This window comes from Podarcis tiliguerta (assembly GCF_965153285.1).
Source record: "Podarcis tiliguerta genome assembly, chromosome: 13".
NCBI lineage: Eukaryota > Metazoa > Chordata > Lepidosauria > Squamata > Lacertidae > Podarcis > Podarcis tiliguerta.
In genome coordinates this window covers 21,077,867-21,099,137 of record NC_139546.1, presented here as the reverse complement: position 1 = coordinate 21,099,137, position 21,271 = coordinate 21,077,867, and the positions used below count along the sequence as shown (strand labels likewise).

The window sequence follows — 21,271 nt, the reverse complement described above, 5'->3', positions numbered from 1 at the left end:
AGCACTGTTAGGGAGGAAAGGGAAAGGAAAGGTGATGAAAGAGAAACCCACATTCAGTCTTCCTGAAGTAGAAGAACGTGCTGTGGCTACCATCTTTTCTTTTTCTAAACTGTAGGGGGATGGGCCTAATTATTCAAACAACTTCATTAGTTACCTTCAAAGAGCCTCTGGACATCCTCTGGGAGGGCACCTCCTGCAGCTTGCATTGGTGACAAGTTCTGAGGTTAAAATGCCAAACAAAAACTTGCTGTAGTTATTTGATTCTGCTACTATTAACGGTCTCTGAAGAAGAAAGGAAGAAACCGAAGGTAGAGCAGAGGCAAGAGTGGGTGGAAGTGAGGGAGGGACTATCTATAGGACGGCCTCATCCTTTGCAGCTGTAAGTCCCAGCGTCTCTAACACCACAGTGAAGCCTAAACAGGCACCTGTGAGAGAAGGCAGCAACTGCAGCTGTCAATGTTATGCTACTTTCTAGACAAGCATTTACAGTACTCCTTAGTCTCTGGTAAAAGTGGCATATCCAAAGATATGACTAAAATCTTAGTGGGGAGAAGAAGGTATTCTGGTGCTCTAGGATTTAGGTTACAATGCTATGTATGCTTACATGAGAACAGGTGCTATGGAACATAATGAGACTGAGTAAACAAGCATAGGAATCAGCTGTAAGATATTCACATTATAGACAGCACTGACCTTGACTGTTTGGAGTGTGCTACGCTACTGTAAGCATGTTTACCCAAAATTTATTCCTGATGAGTTAAATAGGCTTAAGTGCTTACATTTCAGAAGCTAGAGCCAGTAGTTGAAAATGAACCAAGGCTAACCCAGTTTCTGAACTTTTTTTTCTTTAACAGAAGAAGAGGAAAAGGATGTGGTGTGTTTGAATCAGATAGAGTGTAAGATTAATTGCCGGGTGAGTCTGTGGTGGAAAATGCTGTATCCCTTCAGCGAAAATGCTGTGCCTGGACAATTTAGCCCAAGTATCAATCCTGGAACCTGCAAGTTCACTCCTGAGTTCATTATTAATGCCCTGGATCAGGTAAACAAAAGAGAAAACCACAGTTGTGGGATACATTTTTCTTATTGCCAGGGGCGGCCAGTCCCATTTTGCCACATGACACAAAAAAGGTAAGGTGCTGTCCACCACTACCCAAGCCTTGTTTACCAGGGTCATGTGGTGGTGATCTCACAAGAGGTCCACAAGGTCTGGAAAGCGCTGCAAGATTTCACAAGGCTCTTGTGAGTTCTCACTGGAACCCAGAAGCCACAGTGGTATCTCCTCACTTCTCCGGTAGCAAAGGGGTACCAGCAGAGCAACCATGGGGGATCCAGCCCTTGGACTCCTCTGCCCGTGTGGAGGCTGCATCCATCCACCTCATGGGCAGGCCATTAGTGTGCAGGACTTCTGAGCAAACTCAGAGCTCCATTACCACTTTGTTTAGAAATTAGTAACTCTGAACTTGCTTTGTCACCTGTTTTCTTCCTTTGAACACCTTTATCTTTGTGCTATTGTCTCCATGCATGAAATTTGGCTCTCTGTGCGCCTTTTGTGTTCATTGAATTCAACCAACAATCCCAGTCCCTAGTACAGTGGTACCTTGGTTTACAAACTTAATCCATTCCAGAAGTCCGTTCTTAAACCAAGGCGTGCTTTCCCATAGCAGCAGGGGACTCAATTTACACTCAACAGGAAGCAGAACATGTTCTGCATCCAAGGCAAAGTTCACAAACCAAAACACCTACTTCTGGGTTTGCAGCGTACTTAATCCAAGTTGTTAATAAACTAAGCTGTTCGTAAACCAAGGCAAATAATTAAAAGTATCCCAATGACTACTGTTAAAATGTGATCCATGCCAATACTCTGAATGGCATTCCCTTTGCTTTGAAAACCAAAATAGGAAAGCTGAATCGATTGCCTAGGATTTAGAAATTCGCATAGGATTTGCAGCTGGATTTAGAGAAAACAAAATGTGGGACAGCTGTAGTTGGAGAAGAATGCCACATGGATGAGAGGGAATTAAAAGAGGGACAAGGAGTTTACAATCCACATTAAGGCAATGGGTCATTGGACTCTGGTATACCTGGCTTCATCCAACTGAAGGGAGTGGATGGATGAGTAGTTGGAGGGAAATCAGTTTCTTTGTAGAGCCAGTATAGTCTTGTACTTAGAATGGGAGACCAAGGTTCAAACCCCACTTGGCCACGACGCTCACTGAGTGATCTTATGTCAGTCACTGCATCTCAGCCTAACCTGCCTCACAAAGTTGTGTGGGGTTAATGCGTGGGGAGAACCATGTAAGCTACTTTGAGCTCCCTGGAGAAAAAGGTGGGATATAAATGCAATAAATAAACCATGGGAGTGGCTGGGTCCCCTTGAGTGAAATAGCTCCCCTCTCTGACTCTGTCAAAAGGATTGTACATGCACCTATACTGTAGGTAAAGATTTGTTTCTGAATATTATTATTATTATTATTATTATTATTATTATTATTATTATTTATAACCCGCCCATCTGGCTGGGTTGCTCCAGCCACTCTGGGCAGCTTCCAATGAAATATTAAAATACAATAATTAATCAAATATTAAAAGCTTCCCTAAACAGGGCTGCCTTCAGATGTCTTCTAAAAGTCACATAGTTGACATAGAGAAATTAACCTGCACATGACATACGTTAAAGAAACCTCTGTTCAAGGACATACAGTGGCCACAGTTGGGATGCTACCATGGTATAGATAGAAGCCAATTTGAAATCAGAGCAGACCTACATATTCTGAGCAGAGATACATATTATAAAATAGCACAGTGGTGCTGACGGTAACAGAAGCAACAGTAACTGATAACAGAACACTGAACCCACGTGGTTAAAAGCCAAACCCCCAAATCCCAGACACATCAATCTATAGTATCTAAACACACAAACACACACATGTAGAATCGTAATATTGGCAGTAAATAGCAGTGGGGGGGAAGGCAGGTAGGCAGGCCTGTTTCCACCCACACCCACACCTTTTTTCCATTTTAATCCACAAATTGTCCCATTGGAGTTTGTAGTTACTACTGCAGAGTAAGCCATATCAGGCTTGGAATTATTTTATTTAGTTATATGCTTCAGTCAGAATCTTTCTCGGTGCCAGGGCTCTCAGCCCAAGATGTGAGCGCATCTGTGCATGTGCAAAGTGCATTTCCCTTGTCCTTGTAGCCACCGCCAGAAGCCCACACATCCTGGGGCAGTCCTCTGGGTTAGAATGCATTGCTTCCATGCAGGTTGGAGCCCTGGCACTTGTCATTTTAGAAATTAATCACTGTCAGAGACCAATTTGGAGCAGGCGAGACAAAAAGAAAAGGCTGCTGGTTGTGTGACTGGCAAATTCTACTGCATCGCTGCCATATCTCATCAACATTTCCTGCGCCTGAGATGCCAAGCTGCCTCCCCTAACACAGCCTGATAAGAGCTCCACCTTATTCGTCTTGGGCTCCTCTGAGTTCAGCAGGCAGCCTCTCTCTTTAGCGATAGCCTATTAAATGGACACATTCCTTTGAAGCCTCCTCTTGATTTTGAAATCCAATTTTCCCCCAACAAAGTCAGGAGATCTGATTGGGAGTAACTATGGAAACTGAGCTTAGGAGGGTGGGGGGGAAGACTTGAAGGGAGTTGAAAGAGCGGCAAGGTTAAAAGGGGAAAAAAACACCCTGTAATCGAAAGTCAGACAGTGCTTTGGCACTGGAATATCAGAGGATCTAGGGAGAGAGGGTTGGCAGGGAAGACGTGCTGCTGTGAGGGGTGTTCTGTGTGGCTGTGGACTGAGCGCCTGTCAGGGGAGGTGAGCAGTCCAGCTTTTCCTGTCACAGCAACCTGGGAGAGCATCTGAATACTCAAATGCATTTAGGTCACCATCTATTCTCACTCGCTCTCCTGGTTTACATCAAAATCTGGGCTTGCCCACTCACTTCCTGCCTCTTCTAAAATGCTAATAAGTGTGACAAGGTTAAACTACATCACCTGGGCTCAATGGCATCCTCCCTGCACCTGCTTCAAAAGGCAGCCCTGAAGTTAAACTGAATTTCTTGTTAATTAAAAGGAGATAAAGAAAGGCTAGCAGGCAGTAACAAAGGCGGGGGTGGACAACCTAAAGCCCTCCATTATGTTGATAGACTCCAACTCCCATCAGCCTCCCCATCAGGATGGTCAAGGGACAGGGCTGATGGGAGTTTGAGTCCAACAACCTCAGCTTAGGTTCCCCACCTCAGCAGCAAAGGTTTATTTTGTGTACCAGCACTAAGACAGAGAAAGTCCTGCCACTGGGCAGGGTGGGGAGGCAGCCCACCTCAAGCAGTGGATTGGAGTGGTACCATTAAAAGGCAGGAAATTGTTTGGTCTATAATTATATTTTAACCAACATGGTGAGTGTTACTTGGATTTTATGCCTCAAGCACAAAAATGCCTTGTGCCATCTTGTTTAAGGATGGTGAACAATTGCATTCAGAAATGTCTGATTGACTTACTCTCTTTTTAATGAAAGGCAAGGGTCTGGGGCCCCTATTGACCTTGGGCCCTGCAAAATCTGACCTCTTCTACCCATCTGTCAGTGGCCCTGAAAGCTAGTTTCCATTTCCAACATTTCATCAACACTGTAACCTGACCATGAAACACAGCAAGGTAAAAGGTAAAAGGTAAAGGACCCCTGGATGGTTACGTCCAGTCAAAGGCACCTATGGGGTTGCGGCGCTCATCTCGCTTTCAGGCCGAGGGAGCCGGCGTTTGTCAGCTGTGCTGACAGGGGCTGGCTTGATTCTCAAAGGTTCTCACTTAGTTGTATACAGGTTTTACTCTAGACCAAACAGGTGAGATAGGCAAAACCTGTTTTCCACTCCAGACACTGGAATAACTGTCCCAATGGTGACCAGAAGCATTCAGATTTACTTTCTCCTATATAAGTGAATGGCTGCCATTCATTTCTATGGGAGAAAGCACAAGTCTGCACCTGGGGACAATATTGTAATGGGAACAGAACATGCCCCCTGGCCCTGATGATTGGTGACAGAGACCTCATTGGGGCTGCAAAGATAGACATTGTGCTCCAGAGGTTCCCTGCAGCATACAAATCCTCTCTCTATAACCACCCTGCTAATTATAATGGCAGGCATTCTACGGATATTTATGTTAATATTCATTTTTACATTGCACTATAGACCAGTGGTTCTCAAACCTTTCCCCACACCGACCACATGAAAATTGCTGAGGGTCTTGGCAGACCGCTTAATGGTTTTTATGCCTGTTGTAGCATCTGTAATGCACTGTGCTAGATCCTGTCATTATTTTTAACTGTTTTTTTATTGCTTGTTTTATTTATTATACATTGTATTTTATTGTATTACAATGTGAATTTCATAGAAATCAAATTGTAATACAATAAAACACAATATGAGAAACACAAGCAACAACAGCATACAATAAAAAATCAATATGAATATTTAATGCGATGGATGTGCCGTCTCTCATCTTCAACCACAAATCGACAGAGAACACTCCCGACCACCTGAATGAATCTTGTGGACCACTGGTGGTCCGAAGACCATAGTTTCGGAGCCCTTAGTATAGACAACTAAATTTCTCTCTCAGAGCCCCTTTATAAGTATCTTTACAGGTATGTTAGCTATTATATTGCTCCTACGTTGGTTCAGATATATGTTAAGGCTTCTGCCTACACATTAGGCTTCCTTACATATTTAAAAACCATGCAAGGGAGACCTAGCCCCTTTGGAAGTCTGCCGCTTTTGTTTCATGAAAACATACCAGGAAGCTTCACCACACAGGTAGAAATCTTTTAAACTGACATGGGAAGAACCATGGAGAGAGTGGCAACTAAATTGTTAAAAGGGTGTGTACATAGGAGAGCCAGTGTGGTGAGGTGGTTAGAGTGTCAGACTATGACCTAGGAGATCAGAGTTTGAATCCCATGAGGCTCACTGGCTGACCTTGGGTCAGTCATTGCCTAACCTACCTCACAACATTGATGTGGGGATTAAATAGGGAGGAGGAGAACCATGTACACCACCTTGAGCTCCTTGGAGCTTTAAAATCCTGACTAGAAACACAGCACTAAAGGAAGTCTGGATGAGCCCAATTTAGATGCACTTAGATCCCATTGAAATGATGAGTTAAGTCCTATTAATTTCAGTACTAATTACTATATAGATGTGTGTATTTGTATACGTATATTAGAACATACAGGGTGAGTCTTTTAAAAGAGGCCCTGTGGAACATGTGTACTCTGTATCCACAGGGCCTCTTTTAAAGGACTCACCCCGTATATGTGTGTGTGTGTGTGTGTATATATATATATATATATATATATATATATATGCATGCATTTCAGTTCACTTCCCTCAGGTCTCTATTCTAGTCTTATGAAGGATGAGCAGCACCAGAGGAACAAAGAGAACCAGAAGAGATCTGCCCTAAGCAGATTAACCCACAGAATCTGTTAATTGGTATTACAGATTTTCAGTTCTGAGAATCTTTTTTTAAAAAAAAAAAGTTGGGTTTTGGCGTTGGAGAGCTATTGATGAGACGAACACACAGAATTTCAGTGTGAGGGTGTTATACTTTTTAAAGGTCTGGTGACAAGTCTGATCCACACACCATGAAAGACCAGAAAACACAGATTTAAGCTTGTGACTATAAGTAAACAAAGGGGGGCAAACAGCACATGAATATGTGAGGAGCAGAAAGGGTAAGAGGGAATCGGAGGAGATGGGAACAGAGATACCAGCTACGGCTTTTGAGGGACAAAAGAAGCTGACATTGATCAGGTGTTGAAGGAAAAGAAGGTTAGGAAGAATGCCACAGACAGTAGGTAGAGATGAGACACAAGATAAGTTCTCCCACCGCCTTTTTATTCCCCCCCACTGACGGATGGCCCTCAGTTTAAAGCTGAGGAATTTATTGATTCTTTGCCTTTGCAGTCAGAATATGAGATGGAGCTGCACCTCCCTGTTCCCTTGGATGTCTTCAGCATCACGGCTCCTTTCTCCCAACATCTCCTCTAATGACTTTTTTATTGACAAGACTGAGTCTTAATGAGGAGGTCTGCTGTGTGTCGTAAAGGGCTGCAAGAAGGGATGCTTTTCTCACACCTGATACTAAGGGACACAGCCAGCCAGTGGCTGGCTCAAAAGAACATTTACTGGATGATGTGAGCACAGGTAGTAGAGAAGGAAAGGATCTGGAGAAGATCAGGTCAATAGGCCAATTCACCCAACTGCGTTAGTGTAAGAGCTGCCCTTGAAGACAGTTTGGAAATTTCCTAGGCTCCATTTTAGGTGCTGCTATTGAGGTGTAACCCTCTAAACCAGACTTCCCAACCTGGTGCCCTCCAGATGTTTGGGACTTCCACTCCCAGTATCTCTGACCACTGGCCATGTTGGCTGAAGTTTATGGTAGCTGTAGTGCAAAGCATCTGGAGGATACCAGCAGGTTGGAGAAGACTATCCTAAATAGTCTGGAATCTGGTTACGAAAGGGACAACTTTCAACCATATGAACCCATATCTGGATTTTAGGGGTGCTTCCAGACAGGCACATTATCTTGCAAATTCAGATCTGATTTTAGTACGTGTGTGATTGCCGCACGAGTGTCCAACACACTCCAGATTATTTTCAGTCATGACATTCATCGCTATTCCATCACTTGCCATCCATATGAGCTTGATGTAATTTATCATGCTGTGTTTCTTCCCTTGCCTCTTAGTCACCACTCCCTGGCTCTCCACAATCCTTTTCCTGTTCTGGGTGTGAACACAGGCATCTCAGTACCCACGTGCATGCACCTTTAAAACAGAATTCTCTAGAACTGCAAAAGCAACAGTTTCCAGACTTAAGTTATGTTTCCAATGGGCAGAATGGAGTGTTGTAGTCAGAGGGGTCAGTAAGATTTTTAAAAAGCAGAAATGCAGAAAATTAATGCTGATGTCTTGAGCAAGACTGCTATTTGCCTAAGGCTTGAGCAAGAGTGATAAAGGGGTCTTGTGCTAGTCCTCTCTATTAAAAAACCCCAAACTTTTTTTTTTTAATGAAAAGCATGATATAGATACTGCACTGTGACATATGCACTGTGTGGAGATCTCAAGAAAGCATCACCTAACTGGGTTTTTGAAATTTAAATGTGCCTTCTGTAGATAGGCAGCAATCAGTAGAAACAGGTCTGTTCATATTGTTTGGGTCTTCAGAAACAGCTAGGTTGTGCTCAAGTGGGGAACAAACAGAAGCATGGGTGAGGCAACAGGGGCCACCAACTGAATGTAACCACAGACGAACCAATGGTCTGATGTGGTATGAGGCAGCTTCTTATGTTGTCCCTAACCTATGCCCTGAGGTCTATATGCAGCTCCTGGCCATTTTCAAGCAAGTAGCAAGGAAAGGGGGAAAGGAGGCAGGAGAGAGAGGAAGAGGAAGAGGAAGAGGAAGAGGAGGAGTGACAGTCAGAAAGGGAGGTGCCCACCTCCCTTTGGCCCTGGTCTCACCCATTATTGGCTCTGACTCCAACCTCACCCACCACAAGTATGTGTCCACTGACAGCTTGCTCCCAAGGGAATGTGACCCTTGGCATTAAAAAGTTATCTGTCCTACTCTGCAGGATCAGACCCAAGCTGGTGTATGAAGATAGTTCACTTCTAACAAGCCATGTTATTAAAGAAAAGTGTGGCAGCGGAAAGAAGTTACAGTCCAGAGCCAGGCAGGCAGCCAGCACAAATCCACACTAGGTGACAAAGGACAGGAGTTACTGAGCACTCAGTATTAACAACCAGGTTGTCAATCGAAAAAGCATTAGGAGCAGTAGCCAAGAAATGAAAGCAGCACATGGCTGGAGGTAACACTGGCATGAACTGAGGGCCGAGATGCATGTTGCAGATATTCAGCAAGATGCCCTCGGTGGGCTCTTCCCTCCATGAGACTGCCACTGCTGCCCTTTCATTTGTCCTCTTCCCCTCTGGATCCAATCTACACAACTGCCCACAGAGAGAGTGCAAGACAACTGGAGGATGATGTTCCATCCCCTCACTCTTGTCTCAACTTGGAGAGGACAGGTGAACAGGAAAGAAGAGAATGAATGGGGTAATGAGGCCCTGGGAGCCAGCAGTCACGTCCCAGATGGATGTGGACTTTAAGCAGCTGCCCCAAAATACCATGTCTTGATGCTGGCCCTGGCTCAGACAAAGGTCTATAGCTTAACCTAGAACAAGCGTGGTGAACCCTTTTTTCAGCTTGAGAGTTGCATTTCCTTCTGAAGATACATTCCAGCCAGGAAAAAACACTCAGAGGGTGTGACATGGGGTGGCTGGCCTGAGAATAGAGGGCGTGGCTGGAAAGAGTCTCAGAGGCCAGATAGAGAGGCTTGGAGGATCACAGTCTCTGTGATGATTTTCAAGATCAGTTTGGCCACTGTGGGCTGCTAGTCCTAATTCTGGTATATCAACACTTTTCCCATGGCAAAATGGTTAGGTGAAGCTTCTGTTATGTGGCCAGATCCAGATTTGGCATGGGGGCAAAATGCTCAAAGTGGATTCCCCTCCTATCACTGTCAACACTGCCCATTCAGTTACTTTCTCCCTCTATGCCTCACTCACACTACTACTGATGATAATAATGATGATGGTGGTTTTGACAGATGACAGAGCAAGGCAGGTGGAGGCTCCAGTTCCTTCTCTTTGCTCTTGTCACTGTTCATGTATGTGGACAAAGCTGGTGCACAGGCAGCAATGGCAAGAAAGAAGAACAGAGCCAGAAAACCCTGCTGCTCCAAGGAGACCCCATTGTTGGTGTGTGGACCTTGGCAGGTGCTGGACACTGCTGACCATTGACACCAGTCCTGGACAGAACAAAAATGGACAGAACAGTCCTGGACAGAACAAAAATGTCCAAATAGTGTACTGTTGGCCAACTGCCACCAAAGCCACCAAAGCCCATATTAATATGCAATGAGCTCTGGGTTGCACAAAGAAAAACTGAAATTTCCCAAGCATTTTCAAAACTTAAAACCTGAAGGACACTTTAAAAACAAAATTTAAGGTTGGAGATAGATGGGGGGAATTTTTACAGAGAGGATATCCATCTCACTTTTGCCTCTGCTAAAGCAGATTGTGCAGGGTTTGGTTTTGTTTCAGAGCCAAACTACACATTGCACTGCAGCTGTCTGTAATGAGAACCCTATGGCCCCTTCAGCAAGGCAATGCCTTCTGGGAAGGAACACTCTTCAGTGCAGAAGAGGAAAAAAGGAATGGCAGGCTTCATCCTTCCCTTGCCAGGTAGTTTCCCACTGAAGCCTCCTTCTCCCTAGTTGCTTCCCTCTGCCTGATTTTTGCAAGATCGGTTTGGAACACTAGTTGTGGTAACAGGCTGTCAGTGTCTGGGCTAAATACACCTTCCTCCTCCCTACATTGCTGCTAATAAACATCCTCTCCAGGGAAGGGACTTTTGGGCTAATATTATACTTGGCTGTAATGTGGGGTTTGACTCTTAACCTGCAAACGCTGCTTGACCAGAGCTGAGAAAAAAACAAAACAAGTGTGCACATGTGTACACAAGGGAGGGGGAACCTGTGTCCTTCCAGATGTTACTAGGATCCAGCTCCCATCATCCCTGGAGATTCTGAGGCTAGTGAGAGTTGGGAGTCCAAGAACATCCAGAATGCCACCCCTGGTAAACACCATGGGAAACCAAGCTTTTCTCAAATTTTCTTCAGTTCTCTTAAAAAAAACATGGTCTATATTATTTTCACTAAGCACATTCTTTCCCTCAAGGAATTCTGGGCACTGTAGTTTTACCTCTCACAGAATTTTAATTTCCAGCAACCCTTAACTACAGTGCCCAGAATTCTCTGAGGGAAAGAATGTGTTTTAAATGCATAGTGTGTATGTAGCCACACTTATCTGGGAGTAAGACTCACTGAAATCAGTAGGACTTACTTCTAGGTAGACCTGTATAGGATTGTTTTGTTAAAGTTTAATACAAAACTGCTTTCCAATTTCATGCAGCACTTACATGTTCACTGTCCAACTTCATCACAATAAAAAAAAAACATTACTATGCCTACTTTGTGTTTAAATAAATTAAGTGCCCTATGTCAACAAATCATTCAGCACACTATTCATTTTAACAATCTGTAAAAATGCACCACTCTTCTGTTCTGCTTCCTTTATGGAGTCCTTGCATTCCTAGACACTTTTATGGCATATTGCTTGATTTAATTAAAAGCACTGGAAGCATTTAAACCAGGTTATTTCCCTCACAACCACCTCAGCCTGTAACCTAATGCTACATGGCAACTTCTTCTTTTAAAAAGAAATAAAAATACCTTAATTGGCTCCAGGTTTCTGTCTCAGTTGTATTTTATAGCAAGTGGCCCCATGTTAGTCCTGTGATGGAAATATTTGAGACACCAAGTTTGAAGGTTTAAGCAGGCCTGTCTTTACTTTGTGGTTCTAAACAATGGATAGAAATCATTATTGCTATAAACAAGTCAATGGCCATATATAACCCTTTACTTTAAAAGAAGGGTATTTGATGTGTTAGATTATATTGCCAGAGTTATGAGATATAAAAAGTAACTACAACAAAATCCTCCTATAATACACTGCTTTTAACAATTCAGGCTGCAATCCTATGTGCATTTTCCTGGCAGTAAGCCCCGTGGAACACTGGGGAACCTACTGTACTGTATATAGGATTGTGCTCTTAGTCCTCAATAAATCAAAAAATGCCATTTAAACTTCTGCTTTTCCCTGAAATATCTCCAACACAGTCAAAATCTGATATGAAATCTCTCCCCAGGGCTTTCCAGCTGATTACTTTTAGTATCCATGAAGATCCAAAGATCTTTGCAGGAACTTAAAATCCTTCCAAATTGTGGAACTCCCACCCCACAGAAGTGGGTCTGGCACCTTCGCTACTCAGTTTTTGTCACATGCTGAATATACACCTCTTTCTTTACCTTGGCGTATGACACTGTTTGTAGGACCCACCCTATTCCTGGGATTGTAATTTGTTTTAAACTGTTTTTAAAGCTGTATTTTAAATTGCTGTGACCTGCCCTTGGACCTTGGGCAGGTAATAAATCAAAACAACAACAACAACTCTCAATACTTTTGCCATTCAGTACTAAATTAAGAGAACCTTAGGCCCTTGATGAGGCTGGCTCATGGTGCCTTCCCTACCTTCTCAAAAATGCCCTTAAGTCCTTAGGTTTCTGCCATCTCTTCCCCGTCTGTATCATTAGCTGGTGCCTCAATTATAAATAAGATTGTATGGATAAACACTTTCTTTGCAACACTCAGTGGATAAGTTTTACAGGATGCCTTTCCCTCTTGTGTCTGTGACATACCACCTGAGTTGTCTGATACAAACCTGTTTATCTTTATACAGTGGTACCTCGGGTTAAGTACTTAATTCGTTCCAGGGGTCTGTTCTTAACCTGAAACTGTTCTTAACCTGAAGCACCACTTTAGCTAATGGGGCCTCCTGCTGCTGCCACGCCGCTGGAGCACGATTTCTGTTCTCATCCTGAAGCAAAGTTCTTAACCCAAGGTAATATTTCTGGATTAGCGGAGTCTGTAACCTGAAGCATATGTAACCTGAAGCATATGTAACCCGAGGTACCACTGTACTGGCTTCCAACAGACTATGGTTGGGATGATGAGGATGAATGTGTGGAAGCAAGTATACAAGAGAAACTCATTGAGATAGAAGAGCAGGGATTTAGAAGGCTTGTTGATCATTTCATTCCTTTTTAGTATACCGAGTCTTAACAAAAGGACCCATATCCAACTGAATACTGAATGAACACCCACCCACACCCCAGTGAACAAAATCAATGGGTAACACCTGTGCGTTAGTCATTATTGCAGAAACCGACATAAAAGGCCATAGAGATAGCAACAGGGATCAGCTAAAACAAAATAAGGAGGTGGATTTGTTTGCAAGTACAGAACAACAGAATTCAGCCTGTTCTTGCTGCAGCCTCAATGCAAACACTGTGATATGTGTGTATATATAAACACAGGGCACTCCAGGTGTGCAATAATAGAAACCACTGTGTATGTGTGAGAGGATGAAATCAGTTTGAAAAACACCAGCTTTTCTTTGGGTTATGGATCAACATCCCAGCGGATAATTTATAGAATGCCAGAGTTCTGAGATTACCTCTAATTTATCTCTTAACTAAGTTTCTGTTGGCATCCCAAGAGCGTCACACAGACAGCAAAGTTAAAGCACTACAATTTATATAAGCCTATATATAATTGAGTAATAAGAAATGGAAAACCACATCCATATGAATGAGATAAAATAAACGTAAGGAATGCACTTGGTAAATTTATAACAGTGATATGAAGATCTGATAAATACAAAAAGCAAAGGATTATTCAGTCAAAGCCAAGGCTGCAATCTGAGTCATGCTTATTTGGCAGTACGTCCCATAAAATCAATGAGCTATGCAACTGATTCCAGCTTTTGTTCTTAATCACTGTTGATATGCTTTAATGGAAGTTGCTGAGTTTATGTAATTGGTTTTATTTCTTTCTATAAGCTGCTTTCTGTTTTTTGAATGAGAAAGAAAAAAGGCACATCCGCACTACAGATTTATTTTGATTCAATAGCCATTGCTTCCTCCCAAGGAACTCTGGGAATTATAGTTTATGGATGGATGGGAGCGCTGCAATGATTTTTAAAAGAATTTTCAGTATGTCACCGGGCTTTCATTCCCAACTTTTTCTAGAAAAGACATAACCATTGAAGTAGGACTGGCTCCACCATTAGGCAGAATGGGACAAAAAACAGGAGAAAAAACAGCCCCACCACACAGTGGTTTCTCCTGAGCCCCCAGCCATACACTGGAGTACCCTACCCCATTCCCAATATTGAAGTAAGATTCAATAACCAGGTCAGTAAGCTTCTGTACACAGAACAAGGATGGGAGGCATCTTATCATTTGTTTCTGGCAGCAAAATCTTCAGCCAGACCTGAGTTAAAGTTACATAATACAACCTATCCAAGTTGGTAGTATAGGTAGGGTCAGAAAAGGTGAGGTAGTGGCACCGGCTATTGTTCTCCTTACACAGGAATGAAAATGTGTTTATAAGGAGAACATTGCACTAAATTGCTAAAGAATTTTCATGAGAATTTTAATTGATTGATTGATTAGCAAATTGCTGCAGAAATGTGGAGAACTGAATTTAAGATTAGACAAATGAGAAACTGAGAAAACCGAAACTGACAAATTCTTCCATCCTTACCTTGTGTCCTCCAGATGTTGGACTCATCAGATCCAGCCAGCATGGCCAATGTAGTCCAGCAACTTCTGGAAGACCACAGATTCATTAGCACCAGCCTAGAGACTATATTTTACTATCATGAATAAAAGTTCCTGACTAGTGGCCATAACTGCATCTTTTGAAACTGAATTCCACAATTCTTCATTGTTATAAGCTGTTAATTATCTACGCGGACAACATCTCCTCCCGTTCCAAATTGAACAAGTAAGTCAATGACAGAAACACGATGGGTCCTTCCTATACCAGTTGAATTTCCCTTGATTGCATTCTCTCCTTGCTGTTATCAGAAAGACTATCCTGGGGGAAAAAGTGGAAGGCAAGCAGTTGGCTGTCAAGTGATCTCTGTGAGTAGCTGACATGGCATTCAACAGCCCAGCTAACCAAGTCTGTGGTGTGTATATCCATCTCCTCAAGCCTGCCTCCTGTTGACACAAAGATTTGTAATGGGTGCTGCTTGGAATTTAAATACAGTGGTAACTAGGGTTACATACGCTTCAGGTTACATATGCTTCAGGTTACAGACTCCGCTAATCCAGAAATATTACCTTGGGTTAAGAACTTTGCTTCAGGATGAGAACAGAAATCGTGCTCCGGCGGCGCGGCGGCACCAGGAGGCCCCATTAGCTATAGTGGTGCTTCAGGTTAAGAACAGTTTCAGGTTAAGAACAGAATGAATTAAGTACTTAACCCAAGGTACCACTGTACACCACCAACAGGACCAGACCAAGACGTTGTAGTGCCAATTGGCTGCAATCCTGCATCCACTCACCGGGAAGTAAGCTCCAATGAAATCAATGAGATTTAGGATTTTGTTGCAAATGCCTGACTGTACCTCAAATTTACATTATGTTTATGCTAGCACTGCAATCATGTGTTCCCCTAAAGAATCATGGGAACGATAGTTTGTAGGAGATTCTAAGAGTGATCTGACACGAGATTCCTAGTCACTTCCTTTGGTCTAATAGAACTATCAGCTCCAAGATTCCAGATCTTAATGGGAGATGGAGTTCAACGAGTTCTCCACCTCTAGGGTTGCCATATTTTAGGAAGACCCCAAAATTATTGAGCTTCTTTTAAACAAACCCCAAAGGATATCACTTCCACCTTTGAAATCACTGTAATGTCTGGGAAATCATCATGTAGCTTTTCACGGAACAGTGGATTCACACATTCTTAGGTCTGGCCCAGCAGTCAGCCAAGTCAGGCTCTGGCCAAGGGCCCCAGGGACTTGGAAGGGCCATTAACCAGCCTAACTCAGTTGTGCTGCCATTCATCACTCTCCCCACTGGGCCCATGGATGCTTTTCAGTGGCAGGAGTTGCTGAAGCTTTTGAATGGGTGCCGCAGCACATCTCTCATCTATGGCAACTAGCATGGCCAATGGTCAGGAAGAGATGGTCCCTCTGACAGCAGCAGGGATGGGGAACCTGGACTGCAACTCCCATGTCTCTGAGTATGTTTTATTATTCATTTCAACCATTTATAAATCACTTAACACAGTAGCCTAAGCTGCACAGAGGTCCACAGGCTACCTGCACCATGCCCTGCAAAAATTAAAGAGGAAGAAGTAGGTTGCATTAGTATATGTGACTATGGGTTAAACTTCCCCTGTAATCTGGAAACATTCCAAAGTCCCTTTTTTACGTCCAACCTAAATGTCAGAAAACTGAACAAGCTTGTGGTTCCACCCAAATTCTTCATTGGGCTGGATGTCAGGCAAAGTGCCAGAGGTGTGAGGGGGGAAAGCTAGCCTGGTAGTGAAACCTAAATGTCAAAATTGGTATTTAAAAAATCATTTTTGCTGTATAATGTTAGAAAATGTGTGGCTACGAGGGCATAGCTATGGGGATTGTGATGATGAGGGCCTACATTTCAGAATTTGCCTCCACACCAATGCCTAGTCTGATGTTGGGATTCTTTCCCAGCCAGTCTGGGGCTACAGTCACACTATACATTTTGAGCACCATGATGCCATTTTAAACAGTCACAGCTTCCCCCAAAGTATTCTTGGAATTGTGGTTTATTAAGGGTGCTGAGAGTTGTTAAGAGATCCCTATTCCCCTCATTGAGCTACAATTTCTAGAGTGCCCTGTGAAAAGGGATTGATTTTTAAACTACTCTGACCATTGTAGCTCTGTGAGGAGAACAGAATTCTCCTAACAACTCTCAATACCCCCAATAAACTACAACTCCCAGCATTCTTCAGGAAAAACTATTATGACTATTTTAAGTAGTATCATAAAGCTTGAAATGTTGAGTTTTAATGTGTCTTGAATTAAGGAAAGGACAAAGAAGCCCAAAGTTGCCTGGGCGTATGTGGAACTTCCCAAAGAGACACAGCTCTGAAGGAAATTAGCTCTGAAGCAGTTAATTTCCCTGGCTCCCAAATTGATAAGCAGCGGGAACGTCAGCGTGAAAATGAACTTGCCTTGTTCGCTGGGGTTCGAAGACAGCGGAACTCAATCAACAACGGGCCACACGGTTCAAAGCCGCAATTCATCCCTCTGCGCCTCTGAAAAATGGGAGGTGACAGTTCATTTTGCCAGTGACAGTCTGTCGGTCTCGCTCAGTGCTTCTCCCCCGCCGACTGAACGGCGGAGGTAAAGTGCCGGCTCTCTGGCACCCTCACTTTGTATTCCACTCAGATGAACAGGACAGTGTGAGATCAAAGGTGGAAAAAATCTCCCCACGGCCATCCACCTGGTATTTTGCCTCCCACCCAATCTTTCCCCACCAATTCCTTTGCACAAAGGACCCCTGAGCCTCATCCGCTCTCAGGGGAGCCGTTCTGCTGCTCCCCGTTTTCTGTACACCCTGATCAGAGGTGCGAAAGGAGGTGCAGCCATGCAAAGAAGAAGAGCCTTAGCAGTGGGGGGGGGGGGGAGCAATGGGGAATTATCTTTCTCAGCAGGCCCGCTCCGAGGCCTGGGGAGGCCCAGGAGACTTCTGGGTTTTGGGGGCCCTAGGCATAATAAAGGCAGCCACAGAAAAGTGATGGCACTCAAAAACAATATGAGGCACCAAAAAGAAGAGTAAAACAGCATTTGGTTTTTGATTTAACAAACGCTTTTCTAGCCTTTTTCTATGCAAATACACTGGCTACTGAGGGGGGAAATCTTGCCTTCATGCTGCATCACAGCTGATATCAGTTAACAAAAAAGTATTTTACCAAATCGTGTGCCTTAGTTGCTTAAATTTGCAGCTCTCGAGTTGAGAGTGTCACCATTTGATCCGATGAACATAAAAAAGACGAGGCAAAACTCAAAATGCCAAAGAATTAACAAGTGTCTAAATCTGAGGCTCCTTCAAGCTTGAGGCCTTCCTGCCCCGCACCCCTACCGAACCTCTGGCCCTGCTTCTAAGCAATTTCCATCTCTCCCTCCGCCCCCATGTATCCTTTTATTGCTGTCTTTTTTTTTTTCTAATAGCAGACTCCATTATAAATCAGGGAACACAGAATCATGTTGTACATGAATGCTGCAGATACCTTAATAAGACAATTTTCGGCATGGAGGCCACATTCCCTCATGTGGAACTTTCCAGAGACAGCAGCGGGTGTAGCCTGAGGCAAAAGTGGGGAGAGCAATGGTGTGACTTTTACCTTTGTGCAGCAGGCTATGCATTTCAGCATCACAAAAGCCAGACATTTTTACACACACACGCAAACCACCGTCAGGGAAGCAGGGGCCATTGGCAAGAGTACAAGGAATCTTTCCAGTCAAGCAAAATCATTTGCGGAGAGTGCAGAGCAAGGCCAATGAGAGATGTGGCCAGAGCAGAAGGCATGGCCCGCAAGACCACCCCCACAAGACCTGTGGTTCTCCAACCCCTGCCTTCAGGTAAAACGACTAAATTAACCACTTTTAAGGCCTATGGGTTTGAACTCCAATTTCCTGTATTTATTCTATTGAGATTGTAATAGTTATTTCAACAGTGCAAGCTTAACCTATCTACCCAAGGATAAGTCCCACTGTGGTCAGTGGGTTTTTCTTCCAGCAAAGTGTGTGTAAAAGCCTAAAGCTTAACTGCAATCCTACATGTCTTCTCTGAAGTAATCTCAGTTGAGTTTAATGGAGGCCTACTCTCAGTTCAGTGGTGCTGTGGGTTAAACCACAGAGCCTAGGGCTTGCCAATCAGAAGGTCGGCGGTTTGAATTCCCGCGACGGGGTGAGCTCCCGTTGCCTGGTCCCTGCTCCTGCCAACCTAGCAGTTTGAAAGCACGTCAAAGTGCAAGTAGATAAATAGGTACCGCTCCAGTGGGAAGGTAAATGGCGTTTCCGTGCGCTGCTCTGGTTCGCCAGAAGTGGCTTAGTCATGCTGGCCACATGACCCGGAAACTGTACTCCAGCTCCATCGGCCAATAAAGCGAGATGAGCGCCGCAACCCCAGAGTCGGTCACGACTGGACCTAATGGTCAGGGGTCCCTTTACCTTTACCTTACTCTCAGTTCAGTGCGTACACAAATGCACTGCACAGGAGAATGTTCTATTGAACTCAATGGGAATGACTTGTGAGTAAATGGGCAGGATCAGGCTGCTAAAAGTACTTTGCTTTTGGCTAGGCTGTATGTTAAGCGATTACCTTCATGTCAGCGCATTTGGAAATTTTCTGAAATGCATTACATTCTAGAAACATAAATATACTAATCTTGGTATTTGCAATACAAAGATAAAGAAGGGGAAATGCACCCTGTAATGACATAATTATCAGTTACTCTGCCCCATTAGGAAATAAAAGAAGACCATTTTACAAGAAAGAAGCCCTACAGCCAATACTGCCCATGGGACAATAGCACACTCTTGAGATGGTGAATAGCAGGCTCCAGCCAAAAAAATATAAAATAAAAAAGTTCTAAGCCCTAGAACAGGGATGGTGGACCTGTGGTTCTCCAGATGTTGCTCCCATCATCCCCAGCCTGCAAAGCCAGTGGTCAGGGATTGTGGGAACAGTAGCACAACAAACATTTGGCGGTCCATAGGTTCCTCATCCCTACCTAAGAGTAGGGTGATGTTCTTTTCTTCACCTGTCTGACAGTTCTGAATGGGGGCATGTATAGAAGAAGTAATAACCACAAAAGTGTGCTTGCAAAACTTTTGATTTTTACCACTGGATGGTCAGATTCTACAAAGTTTATTTTAATTAGCTACCAAAAGAAATGAGCCCCCTTTGCCCAAATGCTCTCTTTGAACTGAAGTGCTTCTCTTAAATGCCAACTCAGGAGCCCAGTGAAAAACACTGACCAGAAAAGCAGGAAGGAGGAGATTGATAGATTGCATATATTTCAAAGCAAATCAGAAGGAAGTTGGTGTTTAAACCAATAGACCTCTGCACATAATCAAGGTTAAGATCAGAGACTTCTTTGGAGGCCACTTGAACATATGGGCTCTTGGTTCCTCCGATCACTATTTTTAAATCACTATTTCACAGGTGGAGAACCTGTGGCCTTCTAGGTGTTGTTGGACCTCAACTCCCATTAGCCCCAGCTAGCATGACCAATAGTCAGGGATGGTGAGAACTGGAATCCCACAACATCTGGAGGCGTTGGTGGCCGATGCTCACTAGGACTAGTAAGTCACGGAGTCCAAAATTAAGTGGAATCAGAACCAATGATAGACAAATCCAACAAATTTTTGTTTTGTCCTCATCCTCCTATTTGCTGAGTTTCACAATACTGAGACTTAAGTAAACTGAGGGCAGACAAGGATTGGTGAGGCAATGCCCCATATGCCCTAATGGACCAACCTCCACTGTCTGGAGGGCCATGGGTTCCGCATCCTTTCTTTACTGTCCTCCAAGTGTTTTTCTGTGAGTATGTAGTGTGGTATCTGGTGTTGAATTCTTTTGAAATTTGACACAGTAAGATAATTTAAAATAAAACAAACCTCATAGGTTAAGTTGCATTGATGAATCCTAAGTTAATAATGAATTGAATTGCCAGATTCAATCCATTTATGCCTTATCCCCCCCCCCAGCTCCAGCAACATTTGTAAGTAGGAATACAGAAAACAATGAATTAGGTTAGATAATATATTCAGTTTCACATGAGCAAATTCATATTGGAAGAATGTAGTTGCTGAGATCCACTCCACCCCAATTTTATTTTGTCTCTGGTGTAGTTCGCTGAAAGTGGAAGACTTGGCAGGTTTTATTATTGCCACGCCATGCATATACAAAAAGCTTTATGAACAAGCATATACAAAAATAATAGGTCTCTGCCCCAAGGAACTTACAATATTGTAAGAGTGGCAGGAAACAATGGAAGGAGAGAAGCGATGAGAGAAGTACGGATAACATGCTAGGGAAGGAGGAGAGGGTGGATCAGGCAAGGTGCAAGTGCCAGGCAGTAGCTTGCTTTAGTTTACAAGGGAAACACTTTCCCTTGTAAACTGAGCAGGTCAATCCCATAAAGGATTGAAGGGAGGGGGAGCAGCCAGGTCCTCCAGATCTGATTTTATAAAATTGGCATTGTGAGGAGGCAGCTGTAAACCCAGACAGATGGAGTATAGCTGGAATGGTTATTATATTTTCAAGCTCTTGCATGCTGACAAGCGGGCCCAATGGGGGTCCGTGGTGGAATTAGTGTATGAAAAGGCAGCAGAGAAGACAGCTCTAAAAGATGGACTGGCAGCTCTGCTCTGAGCTGAGCCATCTTGAAGATAACAGGTTGTCAGTCACCAAGAGCTGCTTATACATACATGCCGCATTACTGAACTCCCACTACCAAGAGAATTAAACCTGTCTATACACACACAAGCAGCTCCAGTGCTCTGATTACATTTACAGAGGTTGCGACCTGCACTTCTGTCTCTATGGAAACCCCTTGCACTGCCAACATGGAGTCAGAGTTGTTTCACCATGGGTGGCTGATATTTAAAGGTAAAGAGACTCTGCCAACTTGGCTGAGCAGCTGAAGGAAACCACATACTGCTCTTTTTCATACTTTCA

The 21,271-nt window shown here is 43.6% G+C and overlaps 1 protein-coding gene across 6 annotated transcripts in view; it reads right to left on the bottom strand.

Annotated features, from left to right (window-relative positions):
• The window catches only part of SKAP1 (src kinase associated phosphoprotein 1), a 308,856-nt gene extending 290,771 nt beyond the window's left edge, over positions 1-18,085 (bottom strand). Inside the window, exons 1-4 of one of the 6 annotated variants that reach the window (XM_083408759.1) lie at positions 17,928-18,085; positions 16,755-16,838; positions 14,289-14,353; positions 155-218 (exon numbers count right to left, since the gene is read on the bottom strand). In XM_083408759.1, the coding sequence (XP_083264885.1) occupies positions 155-218; positions 14,289-14,315 (91 nt within the window). In that variant the 5' untranslated portion in view covers positions 14,316-14,353; positions 16,755-16,838; positions 17,928-18,085. Of the gene's footprint in view, positions 1-154; positions 219-779; positions 809-1,743; positions 1,862-14,288; positions 14,354-16,754; positions 17,386-17,813; positions 17,906-17,927 lie in introns of those variants that run through there. The other 5 variants (XM_083408757.1, XM_083408762.1, XM_083408763.1 and 2 more) reach the window with 5 other exon arrangements.
• Between the last annotated feature and the right edge of the window lie 3,186 nt (positions 18,086-21,271).